We start from the raw sequence: 18,973 nt of genomic DNA on the forward strand, positions 1-18,973 counted from the left end.
CAAACTAGTGGACGTCTGTTGAGAGAGAGAGAGAGAAACAAGAGAGAGATTCGTAGCTCATCGGATTCCTCCCGTGTACATCGATATAACGATTCTGAAACGCGTGCGTGGGTGCGCGCGTGCACCTAGCGTGGCACGCGCGTCGTGGTGACGTCACCGCCCACTTCGTGGTGAGCGGCGGTTGTTGTTGTTGTCGTTGCTGCTGCTGCGTGTGTGTGTGCACGTGCGTATGTGTGTGTGTATGCGTGTGTGTGTGTGCACGTGTCTGCGTGTGTGTGTGTGTACGCGTGTGTGCGCGTGTGTGCGTGTGTGTGTGCGCGTGTGTACGCGTGTGTGTGCGTGTGTGTGCGCGTGAGTGTGTGTACGCGTGTGCGTGTGTGTGTGCGTGTGCGTGCGTGTGTGTGTGTGTGCGTGTGCGTGTGTGTGCGTGTGTGTGTGCGTGTGTGTGTGCGTGTGTGTGTGTGGGTGTGTGCGTGTGTGTGTGTGCGTGTGTGTGCGTGTGTGTGTGTGCGTGCGTGTGTGTGTGCGTGTGTGTGTGGGCGTGTGTGCGTGTGTGTGCGTGTGTGTGCGTGCGTGTGTGTGCGTGTGTGTGTGTGCGTGTGTGTGTGTGTGCGTGTGTGTGTGTGCTGGTGTGTGTGTGGCGTCGTGCAGTGGTGAGCGCGCTGCGCTACGAACCCGGCGACCTCACTTCGTTTCCAGGACACGACTTACATCGCTGTGGCGGATATTTGGAACTTGTCCTGGGGCCTCCCCTAGGTCGACTCGGCATCAAATGAGCACGTAAATGACTTTGGAGCCGTGTGTAAAACGCCAGCACTGCGGAGACAATAGGTAGAGGAAGCAATGGTGTCTCGCCACACCGCCCCTGTCTGTGACGTGCCGGCCTTGATAGGAGCTCGCTAACAGAACTCTTGCCCCTACAATTGAAAAACGAAATCGACACTGAGACCCATGCGTGCATGCGCGGAGCTTGCTTCGCTTGTCTCCCCCCTTTCGTTTTGTTTTACTTTGGTCTGCCGGTCACCTCCGTCCACCTGGGTCCGTCCCGTGCTCTCCTGCCAGTGCGCTTTGGACACACCTCAAGCAGAGGTCGCAAACGGGTTTTGATTCCTTACCCGTACCCGTACCCGGCCGCACCAGGGTCCCAAATGGGTACCCGTACCCTACCTGTACCCTACCCGAAATGAGTGACAAACGTCTTCTTGGTTCTTTTGGTAAAGTCACGTAGAAGGAAAATAATAAAATAATAAAAATAAAACATAATAAAATAATTCTCACGACGTTTCGGCTACAACGCAAGCAGCCGAAACGTCGTGAGAATTATTTTATTATGTTTTATTTTTATTATTTTATTATTTTCCTTCTACGTGACTTTACCGAAAGAACCAAGAAGATGAATCTCTGCAGTCACGAAAGCTTTAAATCGAAAGAGTGACAAACGGTTACTCACCAGTGACTCACGGCCTACCCGTACCCGTACCCGGCCGCACCAGGGTATCGGGTACCCGGTTGCGACCTCTGACCTCAAGTGGCCTCGGAGTGCACCTCGCCTGTCACAACGGCTGCCGTGACATCGCCGCCACTTCGCGGTGAATGGAGCGGTGGCGCAATCAGTCGTGGGCTTTGAAGCCGCGCTCTCATCTCGAACCCTTTGAGTTCGATTCCCGAACCTGGGCAACGTCAGAGGCGAGGTGGTATATGAAGCCTGCCTTGAGCCTCCCCTAGGTCGACTCGGCCTCAAATGACTACCCGGTGCGGTGTGTAAACATCGCCACTGGGGAGACAAACGCGATCGGGCGTGGTGCTGGCCACCCACCCCTTCGTGTACCGTTCCGGCCTTCATGGGTGCTCGCTAACAGCACTTGCCCCTACAGTCTGTTAAGTCTATACGGGGGATATTTGTCTTTGTGAACGTGACCGCGAATGTTGGTTGGGTGTGGCGCTGGCCAAACCACCCCCTCCCCCACCCCCGTGGTGTGACAAGCCGATCTGAATGTTTGCTCACTCACAGCAAACGGGCCTGGCGATCTGGCCGAGTGGCTCGGTGGTCGAATGAGCGGTTCGCGATCGCGAGGTTGGGAGCTCAATTACCTGGTTGGGATGGTAGGTGGGAGGCGGGGGATGGGGTGGGGGGGCTGGTTGACTAAGCCCATCATCCCTCCCATGGTGGGTTAAATGAGTACCACTTTGTCGAGAGGTCAACGGTGGTTTTGGTCTTACGGGTAAACTCGCCCCCGTCATAGGAATGCGGAATGTCCACCGCTGGCTCGGGACTGCCAGCGGGAAAGGAGCGCTGTCACAATCGCTCAATTGAGCAGCAAATCGCCGTGGCTTGAAGAGCGCGTGTGCTCAGGGTGTGTGGATGGCGAAACAGGCGGATCGTTGTGAGTCTCTGTGATGTAAGTGTGTGTATGTGACCTCCTGCCAGCGGGCGTTCGAGACTTCACGTGGCCTCAAGGTGTACATGGCCTGGCACAAGCGTCGTGGTGACGTCACCGCCACTTAGTGGCGAATGTTGTGTTTGTGCGCGTGTGTACATGTGCATTGTTGTGTGTGTGTGTGCAAGTGTGGTGAGCGGTAGCGCAGCGGTTAGCGCGCTGTGCTCTGAACCCGGAGGAACCGAGTTCGATTCCTGCTCACGACCAGTATCAGTGGCCGATATCTGAGCCGGTCCTGGGCCTCCTCTGTGTCGACTCAGTCCTCAAATCGGCAACTGGTGCGGTGTGTTAGCGTCGTCACTAGACGGTCGGGCGTGGTGCTGGCCACCCACTCCTTCGTTGTGCCCTGCCGGAGTTTATAGGTGCTCGCTAACAACACTTGCCCCAAAAGTCTGTTGAGGCTATACGGGTGATCTTTGTCTTTGTGCGTGCGCGTTTGCACGTGGAGAGGTGCAGGTGCGCGTGTCAGCGGCGTCTCAGTGCTTTGCGCAATGAACCCGGTGACCTGAGCTCGATTCCCGGACAGAGCTGTTAGCGAGCGATATCTGAACTGGTGCTGGGCCTCATCTTACCTTGGGTAGATTTGGTTAGCAACCGGGGATACAAAAGTGGGCAGGACTTTGTCTTTGTACAGTTTTGTTTTTTAACAGATGGCATTGTGCAACGTGAATAATTGTTCGCGTTGAGCTTACCAACGAAGGAAATTGCATCACCATCGGTGCATGTCTGTCGTGTTTAATAGTGCACCCGATTATGAAACGTCCGTTGCTACATTTTCCTCTCCGGGATTGAATCGGGTGCAACCGCAATAAACAAAAACATGAACAAGAAAACATTTTAAAGTTACTATGCGAGAGAGAGAGACTGTGGAAAGCGTTCGATTTCGTAACATTTCGGAAGCGAAGTTTGGCCTGAAGCCTCGAAAGTGCCTGGATGGATGCCCACCACACACCACCCTCTGCTGAGACACGGGGACAAATGGCTTTAGTTCTTTCACCGTTTCTAAATGCGCGCGCGCGCTCTGAAATGGCATTGTTCCTGTAATTCTATTAGCCGCACAATTGCTCAATATATACAAAGACAAAGCTCCCCCGCGTATAGTATAGTCTTTAACAGTCTGTTGGGGCAAGTGCTGTTCGCCAGCAGCTATGGGTGGCCAGCGCCACGTTCGGGCCGCCTTTGTCTCCCGAGTGCCAATGTTTACACGCCGCACAAGGTACTCATTTGCTGCTGAGTCAACCTAGGGGAGGACCGGTTCAGATTATAATCGTCACCGGTGGTGACCGTGGGAATCGAATTCGGGTCGCCGGGTTCGTAGCGCAGCGCGCTAACCGCAACACTACAGCTCCCCATAATAAATATATTCACACACACACGCACACGTGCATAATTACACAGTGTACGTTCCTCTTGAGCAGGCTGACGGTCGAGACGGAATAAGCCATCAGCGGATGAGCAAGGTCGGCTGCAGAGAATTAGCGAGGCGGCTCAGCGGGAGGACAGGCTGGCCGAGAAGGGGGAGGGGAAGGCGAGTGGGTTGGGGGAAGACGTCGAAATGAGAGCCGAGAGACGCGGGGTTTTCAGCAGGTCGGGCCGGGTGACGTTTGATGAGAAAGCTCACGTCAAGAATTAAAACCCAAAAATAAACGGGTAGAAAAATAATAAAAATCGTTAACGGAGGGTTGTTACGTGGTATGGGAAAGAGGATGGGCTAGGTACGGTGAAATGAATCGGAGCAGATCGTGCATCCGTAAAAGTAAAATGTTGAAATGTATTTAAATTAAAACGGCGATATTGAGTGACGCTCATCCCATTCAATGTGGATTCAGCAATTTGTTTTGCAGTTAGATATAAAAGGAAAATCTGCACGCATTCGTGTGCCAAGTCTCAATAAATAAATAAATAGCCATCTGTTGGTGATTATAATAAAGGTGGTGGAGATGTGTGGGGAATGGCAACGGATCTACCGTGGGATTTTAATGGGTCTCGGTTATCTCATGGATCACACGTCTAGTTCACGTCCCTGTTAGCAGAAAATATATATTAGCCGATGGCGCCGTGTACACGTTCTCACGGTGGCTTTTCGTCTTTAAACATTCGCGTTAATTTGTTTTTGTTCACGATTTTTTTTATTGATGCCTCATTATCTTGTATATCAGGAGGGAGCATTATAACGGCATTCTTAACCTCAGAGATACGTCGCGGAACAGGAACACGCTGGCCTTATTTATGTTAGCCGACATAATTGTTAGGTTTTTTTTTCACTCGTATTTTCGTGTAACGACCCATCAATTCTGGCCGGTTGAAAGTTATTAACTCGGCCGATGGGTCCTGGTCCCCGATAAATCAATGCGAAGGGGTTGGGGGTGGGTGGGTGGGTAGCGAGCTTGACAACATTTAACACGTGCCCGAGCAGTGTGCAATGCTGTAAAATTAGTAATTTGCTCAATTTAACTATAATTGAACCTCGCAGTTTCCGTGTGTCCGTGCGCACAGTTAATTGCATCTCTGCAACATCTTGTGTAATTGAGCCATTGATTTCTCTATTATTTTTCACCGCTCGGGTTTGGACCTGCATTAAGTTTTATATTTATGAGCGCGTGCGTGTGTATGTATGTATGTGCGGGCAGCGATAGCAAAGTGGTTAGTGTGCACTCACGCTATTAACCTGACAGCCCATATTTAATTCCTTGCCACAGCTAAACAACCATCAGTGTCAATGAACTGAACCAATCCTGGGCCTCCCACCCCCCAGGATTCAATATAAAATAAACAGCCATGAGGAGTCCTACTACGATTTTTTTTTATTTGTTTTAACCGGGTAAGGCCCACTGAGCTCCACAGCTCTTTTTCAGAAGCGACCTGGTCACAAATAACCTCTCAACGAAGTGGCTTAACATGGTGGGAACAAAAAACGGAGGACCCAGAGAAAAACCCACGCGACCACCGGGAGAACACGCAAACTCCATCCTGTACACCAGGCGAGGCAATTAACATTTCGCCATCGCGGCGCCCAAAACATCGGCTCTGGGAGACAAGTTCGGCCGGGTGTGGTCTCAGCCACAACAGCTATCGGTTGTGCCGACGCTTGACTTTTGAAGGCACTCGCTAACAGCGCCAGCCCCAGCGGTCTGTCCGGGCTACGCGGGGAGGAGGGGGGGAGAGATCTCAGTCGTCGTTCTCTCCCTGTACACATAAAACATTCACTTTTAATTATTTATTTCTGACACGCCATCTCCAAATCCACGTTAAAAAAATCCATATTTGTTACGCGGCCAAGCTTATCCACTTTGCGCGAGACAAATTTATTTGACTCGCGCCGTATTTACGAGGTCACGAAAGCACCGCGGATCAAAGCACAAAAACGGCGAAGGGCAAAGAGCGACGCGCAGAGAAACGCGCGCACGCCTTCAAACCGCCGAGCCGCTCCGAGGCTGGCCGATCGATGCGTCTAATAAGTTCCAAGGCGACAACAGCATTGAGCGACAAAAGAAAAAAACGAGAAAACTTCTGTGCGCGTGGCGTAATCATTTGGAAACGATGTGCGGGGGAACGCGCGCGAGACGATAAGTGGGCGCGATGATGAGAAGTGATCTATGATGATGATGATGATAAGTGAGATGATGGTAAGTGGGACGAGGTTGGTGGCTTGGGAGAGAAAGTTGTGTTTTGTTTTGGCGCCCCGAGTCTTTGTCAAAGCCTCCTAATAAGTGCTAATTATTATTGCGTGTGTCTTTGTCGTTGTCACACAATTTATATTATTCTGTCACGTACAACACATGCAAAAAAAAATTACTTTACACCCGTAACTTTTCTAAATACACTTTAGTAACTCTGAACACCAGCGGACATTTGGTGGTGTTAATGCATAAAATAGTTTTAAGTTAACGCTAATATTTGCTTTGGTTTTCTTTGACATTACCCTCCTGATCTGCATTTTTCTTATCATCGGGTTGTGTTCCCTCCGTGCTATCGGCGTCTTTTCACGAGCAGTCGCGTTTCACTCCCGTGTTAGGGAACGACGGGCCGTGCACTCGTATGTGTGTATGTACGTTGAACTTCTTTCGCACCGTACGTAGCCAACCGTGATAATCCGTTGGCTACCACAGTGATTATCGTATTTCCTTCAGGTGACTTGTTTCATCCGCACACGAGCAGGGCACACACATTCCCACACTTTACAGACAAATAGATTTGTTTTTTGTTGTTGTTGTTGTTGTTTTATGACCTAAACCAGTATTTATTTTGGAATCCTCAGGAGCTGGGGTTTATCCAAATTCGGGTGAAAAAAATCTCTACATTATGGGGTTTGATAATTGGTTTTTTACCCTTCTATCTGGCAACAAAACTGACACCTTTTTTTTACAAGGAGTCATGTTTGCATAGACCACAATACCTGCAGTCATAATGCAAACATTCATAATGCAAACATTATGACTGCAGGTATTGTGGTCTATGCAAACATGACTCCTTGTAAAAAAGGTGTCAGTTTTGTTGCCAGATAGAAGGGTAAAAAACCAATTATCATATTTTTTACTGGCAAATAAGGTTCCAATGATGATGGGGTTTGTTGTACGAAGCATGGAAATTTAGGACACTTGAGTACGCAGTTTAATCACGGGTGACTGAGACCTGGATTTGAACCATGCCTCTAAGTGGTGCCAGATCACCGCTTTGAGTAACCGAGGCAATTCATCTTTGTTTTTAGTAATTTTTTTTTGGCCCGCTTCTCATACTTAACCTAAAAGGACATTTCATTTACCCTGAAATGTAAAGATACAGTTACGGCACCAATGGGGAGACATTCATCCAGCCGCGGATTAATGATTCTCCACTTCCCGGGTTATTTCGATCGTGGCGGTTGTTTGGGCATACTTCACCCCGCTGGTCAGTGCGAGTCTGTGAAGGCAGAGAGACGCCGCAGCGTAGTACAGTACAACAATGCGTATTGCTGCACTGACTTATGCTGACAAAATAGCCCCCACAGAGGCCGTGGGTCCAGATCAGATATTAAATTTGTCTATTAACACGTGAGGTGGCGTCAATTCAGTGGTTCCGATTTCTTTACGTGACCTATAGTGGTGAATCGTGCGATGAACACTTTTAAAACGAGTGGACTATCAAATAATTCACTCCCATTAGCCATATAAATGCATCGTTTCTACTCCAGTTTGCCACGTTAAGTGTTACCGATGACTGCTCTGGTCCATGAACTAACGGTAGCCTCCGGCACATTCGGCCAATTCCATTCATGAGTGGACAGTGGACGGAATCCAGAGTAGCCAAGAGAAAGCCCAAACATACAAGAGGATAATGCGCACACCTTTACACACACACAGATTTACACACACACACAGCTTTACACACACACAGCTTTACACACACACAGCTTTACACACACACAGCTTTACACACACACACAGATTTACACACACACACAGATTTACACACACACAGCTTTACACACACACAGATTTACACACACACAGCTTTACACACACAGCTTTACACACACACAGATTTACACACACACCTTTACACACACACACAGCTTTACACACACACACACAGCTTTACACACACACACACAGCTTTACACACACACACACAGCTTTACACACACACAGCTTTACACACACACAGATTTACACACACACAGATTTACACACACACACAGCTTTACACACACACAGCTTTACACACACACAGATTTACACACACACAGCTTTACACACACACACAGCTTTACACACACGCACAGCTTTACACACACACAGCTTTACACACACACAGATTCAGGAATTCATCGCTGCATCGCCATTTCCTGGCCGCTTTGCAGCAGCACAATCCACTCGTCGCAATTGACTGTCACAAATTTCGCTTTCGCCGAATTGACGCATCATCACAGATTGCTTCTTCTCATCTGTTTCATTCACACGCACCTCCACCATTACATTCACACACGGGCGCGTTGCTGTGCCGTTGCTAATTCAGTATAAAGCGCCTTGGTTAAGGTGCTATATCGTTCCTGTGAAAATAAGATAAGACGCCGCGGTATTCCCCGTTAGTTTCCCATCCAAGCGCTACACAGGTCCAAAGCCTGCTTAGCTTAGTGGTCTGACGTGCCTCGGGCACAACCGAGGAGACGCGTCCTCAGGCTAAGGGGACATGACAATGTCGCACCTTCAATTAGCACGGTGGGCGACGCACGGTGCGAAAGAAGTTCAACGCAAATTTTGATTTAAAGCTTTCGTGACTGCAGGGATTCATATTCTTGGTTCTTTCGGTAAAGTCACGTAGAAGGGAAATAATAAAATAATATTAATATTTTATATTTAAATATTTAATATATTTAACGTAGAAGGGAAATAATAAATAATATGAATATTTTATATTTAAATATTTAATATCAACATTATTTTATTATTTCCCTTCTACGTGACTTTACCGAAAGAACCAAGAATATAAGTTCACACATAGCACAATTTCAATAATCCGTGAGAAACACTCTCACGAGATCGATGTCTGTTTTCTTGCGGGTGTCAGCCAACTAACCCACCCCCCCCAGCCCACTGATGATAGTGTGAGGGGTCAGCGGCGTGTGACGTGCGTCTGTTGCTCTGACTGACAAGCCCGAGTCATCCGAGGCGAGGTTACCACAGGCGTGCCCAGGATGCCGGCCAAGGCTGGATATAAAAGTGGAGGAAAAAAAACCTCTCGCTAATGATACGGCTAAAAATAAGCGCTGGAATAAACAAGGAATACTGATAAATGTCAACGCAATGCACCCTCTCCTCCCCCCCCCCGAGCGTTGTGGGAACGGCGCACTTGCTCCGAATCACTCAGGAGACGGTTGTTGTGACGGCTCTGAAAAATGCATGGGGGGTGGGGGGGTTGGTTAGTGGGGAGGGTGGGGGGAGGGGGTGGTGGGTGGGTGGGGGGGGGTTCGTCGGGGGCAAGGGGGCAGTGCTCGACTGACCCGTGGCCTTGCGGGGTCCCTGATTCACGCAATCGCTGCTCGCTTGGCGGCCGCGTTTACTTCATCAAATCCGTTCCAATTCAGCGGAGCAATCACTTTTGGCGCAAATCACTGCGTCGCGCAATCAGCTGCGCAAGAAATCACTCTACCGCCGCCGCAGACTTACTTAAAGCCCAGCTCTGACGAGACGATTAGGTAGCACAAGTTGAGTTCATTATGCGAGTGGCGTCGGCCGCACGCGTTGGCAAACTGGCCACACTGACGAGATTGAAAATGAGAATGGCGAATGAAGCTAATTATGGGTCTCCGTTGTCTGCGCGCTTTTGCCTCCCCATTAAGAGAGAGGCAAGCGCGTGGGCGCCAGAGGCTCGGTGTAGTGCATCTGAACGAGCCATTCGGACCCTGGACGTGCAGTTGAGATGCCACCGCGTCCAGGAAGACCGTGCCCGGGGCAGTGCGCTCGGCGTCCAGGGAGACGGAGGAGATCACGCGCGTCTCGGCGCGTGATCACGAAGCGCCAAGGGTAGTCACGTTGAACTTATTTCGCACCGTGCGTAGCCAACCGTGCCGAAGGGTGGTGCGGTGGAAGGACAACACAACTAAACACGCACGAAAAAGCAGTTCTGGGGAAATTCATTTTCAATCTAGAGGATTTAAAAATGTATGGCTCCTGTGGCTTCCTAATATGAAAAGAGCGTTCCAGACCGCCGCAGAAGCGGATTATTGAAAGCGCGCGATGCGGTGGCCACCGTCTTTGTTTCGATGGGCTCGTCAAAAACTGCCGCTGTGAGGATGATCGGAGTTCGCGTGATGGTCTATGGTCCTTGACGAGACCAGCGAAGCATGCACCCTGTAGCGTCATATCTCCTAAGCTTTAGCGCAAAATAAATCAGTGGTGTCTCCCTTACGTGATGTACATCCGTCTCGCCCCGTTTTACGTCTCCTCCCCTTTACGTAGTTTCGTAAATACGTTGTCACGTATTAATCCCACCACCCGATTTGCGTCGGCTCAACCCCCCACGCTTACGTCGCTGTCAGCATCGTCCGTCATTTCTCGATATCCGTTGCCTCAGCCTTCGCCTCCACCACCTACTGCCCTGTACATCGCTTTGATTTACGTCGTTTCGATATCTGTCGCACCTTTTAGGAAGGCATCGACGGGGGTATTGGTAAGCCGCTGCAACTATGCACTTCTACATCTAGATTGAAAACGAATTTTTTTCGAACTGATTTATTTATGCTTAGTTTGGCGTCCTTACCCCGCATCTACGATGAGCAAGGTTGGCTACGAACGGTGCGAAACAAGTTCAACATACATACTCTTTGGTTCTTTCGGAAAGTCACGTAGGTAGAAAGAAAAAAAAAATCACAACGTTTCGATAACAACACAAGCCATCGTCTAGCAACACAAGCCATCGTCTTCAAATCTTTGTGACGTCATGTTTGAGAGGGGGGTCTGACTTTTTGTGACGCCGTGTGACGATGGGGGGGGGGGGGTCAAAAATCGTCCAAAATCACGTGACGTCATTTATGGACGGCCCATTATCGCGTGCTTATTTATTTTTTGATATCAAATGAGCTCTGGCTGTGCCCACGAAAAAAAAATCCTGTTCCACAACAGTCGACGGCCAAGTGTGTGAATCAAGATCACGTGCCACCACCCCCATTGTTCTGGCTGAACAAGGTGAGACATCAAAAATGTGCACGCTTCGGCGACGGATCTGTGGGGATGTTTTATTGTTTGAAGCTCGCAGAGCGAAGCCACCTTCTTGCTCACGGCTCCCCACGCTCGCACAAAGTTTATACTTCGTGTTGCCCGCGCCTTCCTAATGCGCGTTTGGCCACGGGGGTTTTTTGTTGTTGTTGTTTGAGCTGAAGTTTTTGAACCCCCACCTTGTTCCAAATGTAATGGTCGCGTTCAATGGGCGCGGTTTATTCCAAGGGTTGTAGCCTCATTAGAAGTAAAGCCGTTGGCCCTGACATTTGATCGCCCGGCTTGACCCTCCGAAACCCACCACGCCCACTTTAACGAGAGATTATCCAAGAGAAGGCATCCTTTTCTTGTTTTAAACGAGACGCTTTTTGTGTTAGCGGCAATGCAGTCGCTTTAGTGAGAGAAGCTCCTCGCAGGCAACATGTTGGGGCTGTGAAATATCAGGCCAGAATGTTGTCCTCTTGTATGAACAGGAAACGGCACACGACCGAGTCGCCCTCAATGCAGACAATGCCGTCAGGGGCAAAGAAGGCTAAGCCGGTGTGAGCCTGGTCGGTTTTGCAGGCGTGGGTTGTGAGGTGGCCAGGAGATGGCACTGGGTCCTTGAATCTGATCGTGGGACATGTTCAGCGTGGGTTTGGTTCCTTCCAGGAGCTCCGCTTTCCTCCCACATGAAGCCAAACACTCACGAATGGAATTGGCCAAACAAACCGATCAACGAAGAACCCTCCTTGAGAATAATCCTGGGAATCAGTTGGATTGATAAAGGTCGTGCCTTTGATTAGAAAGTCCTTCCGTCCTACAAAACAAACCATTAACTCTCACCGTGACATCTCCACTGCCTTGGAGAACACACGTTTATATATATATATTTTTTTGGAAATATCTTTTTACACGAACTTTTTCCTTCTCAATCTGCCCTGCTGCCCTCTTCATCTCTGATTGTCACAACAAAGCCTCGCTTGAGCTTGCGTCTCGGATAAAGCCCAGCAACTGCGAAGCGAGGGGGACACACCATCGATTGCTCGTGTCCGATGCGAGCGCCGCTTTGTGTCTCAGAGACACGAAAGGGAGCGGGCATCCCCTGCATTCATCCATTGCGGCGGTCGCAGCAGCAGCAGCAGCAGCGGTCATGCTCAATCCACTGGCGGATGAAGGCCTCCTCAATGGCGCTGTCACCTCTCACGAGCCCTGCGATGCAGCAATCCGCAGGCCCAGATTGGCCAAAGGGGCAGCAGTCCATAGGGCTAATGCCCGGTGAGGTCGGTCCATTCCGAGGGCCGGTGGGTCGGTCGGTGTGGGGAAATTGCAAGTGTGATCAGACAAAAAAAAAATCTATATTAAAACATGTTTTGATTAAAATATTTTATTACCTCTAATGTGTACTCCTCATTGCTTATTTACGCTTTCAGTTGCCGTTAACTTTCCACCATATTCGGCAGCTCCCAAGATTCTTCCTCACAGGTCCCATCTGTGTTCTTTTTTTGGACTCATTCCCAAATGGTACCAATGATGATCGCGCGGCAATTTGGGCCCGGTTTGTCTACAAAATGCCTGCGGTGATTTTGTTGTTCTTTACTCCCAGTCTGTCACTGCGCTCCATCTCCTTGGCTGACGCCCTCTCGAGGTTGTCTCGAGGTGGCCACGCCAGTGTGGGGGGGGGGGGGTGCTTTGTGCAGAGGAAAGTGGGAACGTACAGTACTTATGCATTCGTCAAACGACGATAGAACGCTCTCTCCCTCTCTCTCTCTCTCGAAAAAAAGGGACTGTTAGCAACGAGATATTTATTGCAGATATTTTTTCTACGCTCGAGAAACGTAACCTAAAACGTGGAGAGCGATACGAGATATATTATTCAATTTACGACCGAGGATTTCTCAGAGAAAGCCGTTGTTCCATTATATATCCATTCCTCTTTCTATTAATGCGTTTCATCGCGGGCGTAGCCTTGCCCTCGAGGAGAGTGAAATCAGAGCTGGATAAACCAGATTCTTTTTTTTAGTTTTCGTTTATTCTCCGAGCCATTAACAGCCACACCTGCATACGTTACGTGTCCTGCAGAACGTGCAGACGATAATGGGATCTCACCCTGCATCGTGACATACCGGTGTGTGGTGTTTTATATATTATTATTATTACTTTTTACTGTATGTCAGGTAAGGCACAGAGACCCTGAGAAAGATTTTTTTTATTTTATCAGAGGAGCTTTGGGCTACAACAAAGCAATGCGGGAAACTTACGAGTGTGCAGTCGAATAATAATATCGTTAACGCAACATTGATGGAACTCGAGCTGGAGACAAATTAACTGTGAACAGCAAACAAACGGTACCGCAGTGATAAAACATTTTTTTTTACTTAAATTAACAATGCAATGATTGTATCTATTACTTTATTTATATTTTACTTGTATTATTATATTATTAATGTAGCATTTATTTTACTTCATTAACTTCATTTCCAGCAAGACAACTATTTTTAGCCGTGCGATGTACTGTATAGCTCGAGAGAATTGACATTCATAAATGTACGCGCGTGTATAAACACTCATTTAATTTGGCTGAAAACATCTTCATAGACAGATGACTGCAGAACTTGGGCAATTGTAGCACAGGCTCGATGCCTGGCCGGCTGCCTTCGAGCTCCTCCATAATTTCTCAGCGAGGTGTGAGAGATGCAATCTGCATGAACGATGATGCAATTACATAAAACCAAACTAAACATTATAAATGACCACGCAACATTCACGTTTTTTTGTGTGAACAGTTCACCGGGAAGGAATGCATTTTAAACGTGATGGTTTTAACGCTCTTTTGAACGAGGACAGCGAATGGCGTCACGGCCCAAAACACGCGACCCTAAACTTTGTTAAGAGTACCCAAGTCGCTGAGCCACTGTTCGCATTCCCCAACAAAGCGTACAATGTGTCTCGGTCACCGTGTTTCCAGCCTAGAAGTGGGAGAAATAGCTCGGTTCATACGAATCCAAATTACATCCGTACATGTATATTACAGGAACAGCCCCCCTCCTTGTCAATCCACTGCTGGATGAGGGGCCTCCCCGCGGGGGTCATGTGACCGCACTTGACAACGCTGGCTGGTCACTGCGTGTTGGTCAAGGCACTCCTCAGCATAGACATCGGGAGCATAGAAGTCCGGTACAATAATGGGATGCTATGCATGGCGGTCACCCATCCCAGCACGATTCGGGCTCGTAGCCTGCTTCAGCTTCCAAGGTCTGACGAGCCGCGATGCATTCTGGGTGACGAGGTCACAGGCGCATATTGCGCGTTTCAATCTGGATTTCAATCTGGAATTATTGCACCGCGCAGACTGGGTGGCAATGCCTCGGGCCGGCTGGCACGATGTTGGTCTATTACAGTCGAGGCTCCGAGCCGTATTGTTTTGAAATAACGCGCATTACCCGGCGCCAATTAAAGAGCATCAATAGCCACGTTGAGGCTGTTTCAACAGCGCGAACGTGCGCCGGATTGGAAGGATTGGACACAGGTCACTGATGATTTTTTTTCGCTCTCAAAATATTGAATGCCGAGACGGCGGGCAATTACAGAATCTAATTGCATGGGAACAGGGGTTTGCCGTGTGTGTTTTTGCGCGTGTAATTTCTGTTGTTTATTTATCGCTCTTCTCTTTCTCTCTGCCCTCCCCCCCCAACCGCCAGGGCTGATGTTGAACAACTCTCCATACCTCGGCCAACAGGTGAGCATGGTACAATGCAATGACACACTTCGTCGTCACCGATGCACCGATGCATCGTGGATAACACATTGCGTGGCAGGAAAGGGGGGAGGAAGAGAAATAACCCCCCCCCCCCCCACAACCCACAAGGAGGGCTCTCCGATGCGCTTTTCTTGTCAGTACGCACGTCCGTTGAACGTCTCTCGCGTCGTACGTGGTCAACCTTTGCTACTCGGCGTATTGGTTGACACGATGTCCGACGTTTCCGCTCCGCGCACTTCACCAAAGAGACGCCGGAGCGTGCAAGCCAATCGTCGGGACACCGCAGGCCGAGAGGGATGCGCGGCACAGCGCCGACGACGATTCGCCGGGCTGACGCTGCCTAGCGGTGAACCCCCGAGGGTGGATCGACGCGGGGGGCCGTGTTCGCCAATCCCGATCCGATCACGTCCTACGGGATTGAACCTCGCTCGCTCGCTCGCTCGCTCGCTCGCTCGCAGCTCGCGATGACTGGAACACGTTGTGTGCGGGGTGGAAGGTGATGGGAAAAGCAACTTTCGAATTTGGGAAATGGAAGGCGGAAGAGAAGTGTTGTAAGACAGGCAGTAAGACGAGCTTGTGGCGGGTGTTAACACTGTTATAGGATGGAGGAGGATTAGGGTCAGCAACTTGGGGTTTGGGAAGCTCAACATTGCGGGAGAGCGTCGCACAGTATTTGTAATCAGGGAGCGGAGGTTGCGATTGGTGGGACGTGTGTGTGCGGGGCGGAGGAGGTTTAGATTTTTTACCGAGGCGACATTGGAGTGGCACCCAAGTGTTGTTCACGGTGGCGGTAATGAGAATGTGGGAGCGAACCCTGAAGGGCAGGGCTCTCGACTTTGCAACAACTTTGGGAAGCAGCAGACGAAAGAAAGATCGATGGCGTTGGTGTGGTGTAATCGACAGCATTGGCCATGATGACCTCGTGACCTCGACTCGCCGGTTTGAGGGTTTCCACCGTTGAAGGGATGTCGCGCTTTGTTGAATTCTCTCGCGCGCGTGGATAAATTGTGATGGAGAGTTCCACATTTCCTCCACCCAACCGCCTGCCTCCCACCTCCTTCAAAAAACAATCTCACATTTTCACTTGTTTTTTTTTTCTCAACATGACATTCTAGATTTGCCACTCAAGACACTTTTGCACAAATACTGGTTATTTGGATCTTGAGTGCTTGTCCCGTGTCATTATCCACTTGCCAATCACGGCTGGGCAGAGCCGAAGGAAGAGCATCCACTCACAATCAGTGGGGACGAAGACAGATTTCCACGTGTTTTTGTTTTCAAGCTGTGTGACACACAGCAAGGACACAATGCCTGTCAACACGGCTCGATCGCATGGCCGGCTACGTACGTGCGATATGAAGTTCAACATACATACGGAGGTGCACCCAGCACACCACTCACTTGGCTTTTCTGACACCGTGAGAGGTTGCGTGTTTACACCGTTTACACTGTTGGAGCGGTGGCGCATTGGTTAGAGCACTTCGCTATGAAACCGGCGACCCGGGCTCGATTCCCCGCTCACGGCCAATAAGTGGAAAATAGTCGAACCGGTTCTGGGCTTCGACTCGGTCGACTCGTCCTTAAATGAGTACCTGGTGCGGTGTGTAAACATCGCCACTGGGGAGACAAAGGCGGCCGGGCGTGGTGCTGGCCACCCACTCCCTCGTTGTGCCGTGCCGGCCTTCATAGGTGCTCGCAAACAGCACTTGCCCCAACAGTCTGTTACAGGCTGCACAGCGGAATCTTTGGTATTTGCCTTGACAGACTGTACACACCTCCTCGTTGGATTGGAACCGCATGAGCGGGCACAAGATTATAATTGCTGTGGTGTACGGATCAGAAACGTGGGCGTGAATGAAGAAAATGAACAGAAAACTTCAGTGTGCGCAAAGAAGCATGGACAGACGCATGCCTTTGGATTACGTTGACAGACAAATGATGGCCAATGGTTGAGAATAATTGTAGAATGACAGCGACTGCTCAGAACACCACTGAGAGTACGTCCTCAGCAGAGACGGAGCAATGAACGCAGCTCGTTTGAAGGGAGCTTCGGTGGATTGGTGTTTTCTAAGTTATATTAAAGCTGTGCTATGGGCATCGTGCCAAGAGATAAAGGCATTTACACGCAGAACTCTCACAGATCGCGGTGCAGATATCGCCGTGGAAGTTGACCGTACAGAACTACTTCTGAAGTCGCTTCAACAGGCTTCCTTATCGACACGTAGATCACACTTTTCACAAATCACAACGAGAGTGTCGGTCACGTGTTAAACCGCAACTTCTCATTCTCAGAGCTGTAACAAGCCAACATTTATATTAAACTAGCAGCCCACACGTCCTTTGGATGAGGCATGAGACCGTCCATCCCTCACACCCTCCAGCCAGCAAAACTTGTTTTGTTTTGTTATCACACAGAGTACGGTAGCGGCGATTAGTGCGATCCTTTTATTGTGCGGTCCCAAGTGGCTGGGCTGAGACCATCGACTCGCTGCGCTGGAGAATACGACTCAAGCACAGGTGGCTCAGACCTGACTCCCTGCCACTTACCATGGACCCCCCCACCCAACACTCCTCCCACCACCTTTCTCAAGACAGCAAAGCTGCGTTCGGCGAGACGCAGGAGAGTGACGCGCCACTCATCTGGGACGTCTCCACATCCGCGGCGACATCGCCGATGGTGGCTCGGAGCGGGCGTGGCACGGGCACGCGAAACGGGGGGTCGATAGCGAGCATCCCGTGAAACAAACACATTTTTTTTATTTCACCAATTTGCTTCGCCGCCATTGGCTGTGCGCGCGCGAGTCGCGCACCACCTGTGTGTGTGTGCGTGCGTGTGTGTGCGTGCGTGTGTGCGCGTGTGTGTGTGCGTGTGCGTGCGTGTGTGTGCGTGTGTGTGTGTGTGTGCGTGTGTGTGTGTGCGTGCGTGTGTGCGTGCGTGTGTGTGCGTGTGTGCGTGTTTGTGTGTGCGTGTGTGTGTGTGCGTGTGTGTGTGTGTGCGTGTGTGTGCGTGTGTGTGTGTGTGCGTGTGTGTGTGTGTGCGTGCGTGTGTGCGTGCGTGTGTGTGCGTGTGTGTGTGCGTGTGCGTGCGTGTGTGTGCGTGTGTGTGTGTGTGTGCGTGCGTGCGTGTGTGTGCGTGTGTGCGTGTGTGCGTGTGTGTGTGTGTGCGTGTGTGCGTGCGTGCGTGTGTGTGCGTGTGTGCGTGCGTGTGTGTGCGTGTGTGTGTGTGCGTGTCCGTGCGTGTGTGTGCGTGCGTGTGTGTGTGTGTGTGCGTGTGTGTGTGCGTGTGTGCGTGTGTGTGTGTGTGTGTGCGTGCGTGTGTGCGTGCGTGTGTGTGCGTGTGTGCGTGCGTGTGTGTGCGTTTGTGTGTGCGTGTGTGTGTGTGCGTGTCCGTGCGAGTTTGATTGCCGCTCAAGGCCAACGCCCAGCGAGACAATTGTCGGAATCGGCCGTCGGCCTCCCCTAGGTCGACTCGGCCCCAAATGAGTACCTGGGTGCGGTGTGTAAAATCATCGCCAGTAGGGAGACAAAGGCGGTAGGGCGCGGTGTTGGCCACCCAGCCCCTTCGTGTGCTGTTCCGGCCTTCATAGGTGCTGCTCGCTCTCAACAGTCAGGCTACACGGGGGGTCTTTGTACGCATCATCATCATCATCACCGTCATCATAATCAACAGCAACAGATTGTTATCAGCAGCAATACCAGGAGCACCATCATTATCATTATGATGATGATGATGGTCATCATCATCTGCAAAAGGCATAGAAGCATCATCATCAGTAGCAGGAATAGCATGAACACCATAAACATCATTGATAGCAGCATCATAATATTATAATCAACAGCAGCGTCATCAGCAGCAGCAACAGCACAGCAGCAGTGCGTCGGCTATTGCCTGCGGTGGTTTAACCTCGAAGTCTTCCTCCCACCTCCGACCCAGTTCCTCCCAGGGAGTCCCTGACCTCAGCGGCAGTGCTGCCCAGAGAGCGAGCGGACGACGTGCACGTGACCCATTACGCGTGTGTGCAGTGGCAGCACGGGAAGACAGAATGATGTCAGAACGAAAAGCAGATGTGCTCCCGACTACCAGCTCATCCACTTGCTGCTTA

At 50.3% G+C, this 18,973-nt stretch overlaps 1 protein-coding gene across 1 annotated transcript in view; it reads left to right on the forward strand.

Annotated features, from left to right (window-relative positions):
* Positions 1-18,973, forward strand: part of CHST8 (carbohydrate sulfotransferase 8) — a 54,757-nt gene that overhangs the window by 19,617 nt on the left and 16,167 nt on the right. Inside the window, exon 2 of the mRNA XM_078606902.1 lies at positions 14,812-14,849. Within this exon, the coding sequence (XP_078463028.1) occupies positions 14,812-14,849 (38 nt within the window). The remainder of the gene's footprint in view (positions 1-14,811; positions 14,850-18,973) is intronic.

Source organism: Lampetra planeri, chromosome 26, assembly GCF_965212315.1.
Source record: "Lampetra planeri chromosome 26, kcLamPlan1.2.h2, whole genome shotgun sequence".
In the NCBI taxonomy this organism is placed as follows: domain Eukaryota; kingdom Metazoa; phylum Chordata; class Hyperoartia; order Petromyzontiformes; family Petromyzontidae; genus Lampetra; species Lampetra planeri.